This window comes from Panthera pardus, unplaced genomic scaffold, assembly GCF_024362965.1.
Source record: "Panthera pardus isolate Hobbes unplaced genomic scaffold, ASM2436296v1 HiC_scaffold_13, whole genome shotgun sequence".
Classification (NCBI taxonomy): domain Eukaryota; kingdom Metazoa; phylum Chordata; class Mammalia; order Carnivora; family Felidae; genus Panthera; species Panthera pardus.
This window is the reverse complement of record NW_026526688.1, coordinates 63,406,941-63,410,680: the sequence shown is the minus strand read 5'-3', so window position 1 is coordinate 63,410,680 and position 3,740 is coordinate 63,406,941. Positions and strand designations below refer to the sequence as shown.

At 48.6% G+C, this 3,740-nt stretch overlaps 1 protein-coding gene across 1 annotated transcript; it reads right to left on the bottom strand.

Annotated features, from left to right (window-relative positions):
* Positions 1 to 718: 718 nt before the first annotated feature.
* LOC109262169 (tripartite motif-containing protein 75-like) lies at positions 719 to 2,131 on the bottom strand. The gene has a single exon (XM_019440576.2). The coding sequence runs from the start codon at positions 2,129 to 2,131 to the stop codon at positions 719 to 721; it is 1,413 nt and encodes a 470-aa protein (XP_019296121.2).
* Positions 2,132 to 3,740: the final 1,609 nt, after the last annotated feature.

Sequence of the window (3,740 nt, the reverse complement as noted above, 5' to 3'; positions counted from 1 at the left end):
GAGGGTGCAATGGAAGGAGATTAGCTTAGGGGTTTCTTATGGTGGTTACTGGATGGCATTGATGTGAAGGTTCTGGCACTATGAGGGGCTTGCTTGGTTTGAACTTCCCACCTGTACCCAAGGATGGAGCACTTGGGCTTTCTCTTCAGCTTTCCCAGGTATAGGGAAAAGGAGGAGAGAGGAGTGAGTCCTAAAAGTCTGGATAGAGACACCATCTCCATCTTCCAAGGCTGTTCCCCATAAAAACATCCTTGAACGTATAATTTGGAGCAATCAGTTCCTAATTCCCATGCAGAAACAAGACAGACCCACTGAGTGTCATCTCCCTATAATTTTATCTTCTCTCCTGCCTGGAATATAAAAGGTACTTATGTATAGCACCACATAATAAATGTATACAAAATGTGGAATATATGTAAATATACATATACAAAAAATCTATTGGAGCTGTAAAATTACAATGTATACACTCTGATCTTAGAATTCCAGAAACAGTTAATCTCCACATCTCTGTTAGTTCCCACATCTCTGTTGCTATTGAAACAAAGTGGAAAAAAAAAAAAAAAAAGAGAGAGAGAAAACAAAATTAAAAAATGTGTTGAAGTCATAAAAGTATTTAAAAAAAAAAAAAAACGTTGGTACCAGATTTACTAATACTTGTCCAATATTCTAAGTACTGTCCATAAATTACAGAAAGAGAATGAAGCCTACTCTCAATTCATCCTTCAAGATCCCTTACCGCACAGATGGTAAGAGGTTTAGGGTCCTGCCCCACACAGAAGTAAGGCTTTAGTACTTGAGAAAACGCATCGGTGAACGAATGCATGTGAGACCTGTCGTTCAAACTGTAAAAGGAAATCTCCCCCAACTCATAGTCCAGATAAACGCCCACCCCTCTGGGCTTTTCCTTCAACACAAGAGTGACAGGAACAGCCCCTTGTGCCACATAGGCACCATCCTGCAGCTGAACTGTCCAGCGTCTGTTCTGTCCTGACAGGGGCCGCTGTCCCTTCCAGGAGAGGGGGTCCTCACAGACCCCCACGGCCCACTCGCTCTTGTCACCCAGCTGCACCTCCCAGTAGTGTCGGCCCCCGTCGAAGCCCTCGGAACCCAGGACGACGGGATCCGTCAGAAGTCTCTTTGGATGCTGAGGGACGCTTGGCCTTTCCCTCACGAATGTCACAGACGTCCTATCCTCAGACACAAGCAGATGAGGATGTGCTGTTTCAGGATCCAGGGTAACTTCTCGTCGGAACCTCTGTATGATCTTCTGCAGAGCCAAGTACTGCGGGGGGAGACTGCAGCCTTCTCTCCTTAACTGGAAAGAGTAGAGAGCTGGGGGCTCCTGGTGCTCACACCGGGCACGGACACCCCCGAGGCCCGTCAGCAGCTTCACCTCTGACATCACACTCCTCTCGGCCACCTCCTTCAGGAGACCTCGGAGGGTGGAAACGTGGTCTGAAAACGCCGTTATGTTTGCACAGAGTTTCTGCTGAATGTCCTTCTCCTCTTCGGCCAGCCTCGACAGAACTGCCTCTTGCTGCCGGTCTACAGACCGGTTCAGGTGCTCAAACTCAGAGGCTAACTTCTGTTTGTGGCATTGCACCTGCTCTCCCAGCTCTAAGAGTCTCCTGTCTTGGGTGGCTACCAGCTGCTGCACGACTGCCAGCTGCCTCTTCAGGGGCTCCACGTAACTGCCGAGCCTTTGCCTGTGCTGGGAGGCGGCCTCCTCCGCGGGCCTCACCCGGTGGCCCCGGTGGTCAGGGGGCCGCACGCACGCGGGACACAACACCTGTAGGTCCTCCTCACAGAAGAGGGTCAGGACCCGGTTGTGCTTCTCGCACAGATGCCTCTCGTCCCGCCTCTCCCTCTTGCTCCTGCTGATGTGGAGGAGCTTGGCGACGTCGATCACCCTTCCCAGTTGGGCGTTGCTCCTCAAGTGCCTCCCTCGGCCTGGGTGGCGGCAGACGGGGCAAGGGAAGCTGTCGCTGAGATCAGCCCAGGATTGCCGGATGCAGCAGCGACAGAAGTTGTGCCCACATTCGGTGGTGACGGGGTCTCTCAGGTAGTCCAGACAGATGGGGCAGTTGGCTTGTGCCTGGAGTCCTGCCAGGGCTGACGACGCTGCCATTGGGCCGAGATAAACGTCTTTCTGGACCGACGTGGCTCTTCTGGAGGTGGTGCCCTGCAGGAGTCCTCCAGTGAGAGGCAGACACACCCTCAGATTTTACTGTCCTTTCCTGTCCTGGATGTCCTTTGGTCAAAGGAGGACAGCCTTGCTGTCCTAGGAGGCCACTGGCCTCAGGTGCAGTCGTAGATGCCCAGAGGAGCTCTGTTCACCACCTGCAGGTGGTCACAGATGAGCTGGGCAGCCAGCTGTCCTCGGCAGCCCAGGGGATGTGAAGCCAAGGTCAGCAATTCTCTTGGGCAGAAGGCAGACACAACTTTAAAGTGCCGATTCGTCCCTAGAGATGAGAAAACATTGTTTCATGTAACAAAAATTACCATTTGTTTGGTGGCCTTGCCCACTGCCACATTGAGGCAGCCATCAGTTCTTCTCTCCACCCCCAGGATTCCACCTACACCCACATCAACCACAGAGGGGCTGCATGGGACTGCAGAAAGTTAAAAGCTTTGAAAATTGAGCCTCCACCCAGGGTGGGATTTCCCCTTACTCATTATCTGGGGGATCTGGAGGAAGTACATAACATGCTCATCTCTAAGAGAATCAAGTAAATAAGGATAAATATCCCAATTTCAATCATTTCAATATCATCAAAGATACAATAAAAGAACCTGGTATATTTTGGTTTAAACCACAGATGTTTCTTAAACCACACCACTGAGCTCATAGTATGTCAAAACTTACTTTTCACTTAAGCTTCTCAGTTGCAGGATACAACAAACTGTGTACATAAGTGGTTTGGACTGGATTAGATTTACTCTGAGGACCCTGCCAAGTCAGAAAGCTGTGATTTTGACAAAATGCACAGAATGAAATTGGAGATCAGGAAATCAATGTGAGAAAATAGTAAGAAACACACACATGTATACACAACGACCCTCCAAAGTCACTGATGAACTACCAACTAGTGATGATTGGTAGGAACAAGATCCCCAGAAGAGGGCATGGATTTTTTTCCTTAGAAGCAGCTACTGATTCTGGAATGCAGGTTATGCTTCAGACTGTGTCTCCCTCTCTCTCTGCCCCTCCCCTACTCTCTCTATCTCTCTGTCAAAATAAATAAGTAAATAAATAAATAAACATTGAAATGCAGGCTAACAGGCTGAAGCCAACTCTCAGGATTGCAGGGGAAATGTGGAGTTAAGGGCGCCCCATAGAGGATGTGTCCTGGCAAATACTCTAAATTGGTATCAGTGAAGTGTTATATACTAAAACAGTCATGAATGGCATACCCCTTAAAACATCCATTGATTTAATCATGTCCATTGCTGATAGGTTTAAGACAATGTTTTCTTGATCGCCAGGGACCCCAAAATGAATTTCAAAGTGTTAAGATATACAGTCTTGGTGATGTGTGCTATTATAAAAACATTCATACACAAATTGTGAGCCTGTAAGTTGGTACAACCACTTTAGAAAACTTTTGCAGGGACACCTGGGTGGTGCAGTTGGTTGAGCATTGGACTTTGGCTCAGGTCCTGATCTCACAGTTCATGAGTTTGAGCCCCACATTGGGCTCTGTGCTGACAGATCCTCTGTCCCCCTCTCTCTCTGC

Coding starts and splice junctions, on each gene's coding strand:
- LOC109262169 (XM_019440576.2), bottom strand. CDS start 2,131: ATGGCAGCGTCGTCAGCCCTGGCAGGACTCCAGGCACAAGCCAACTGC.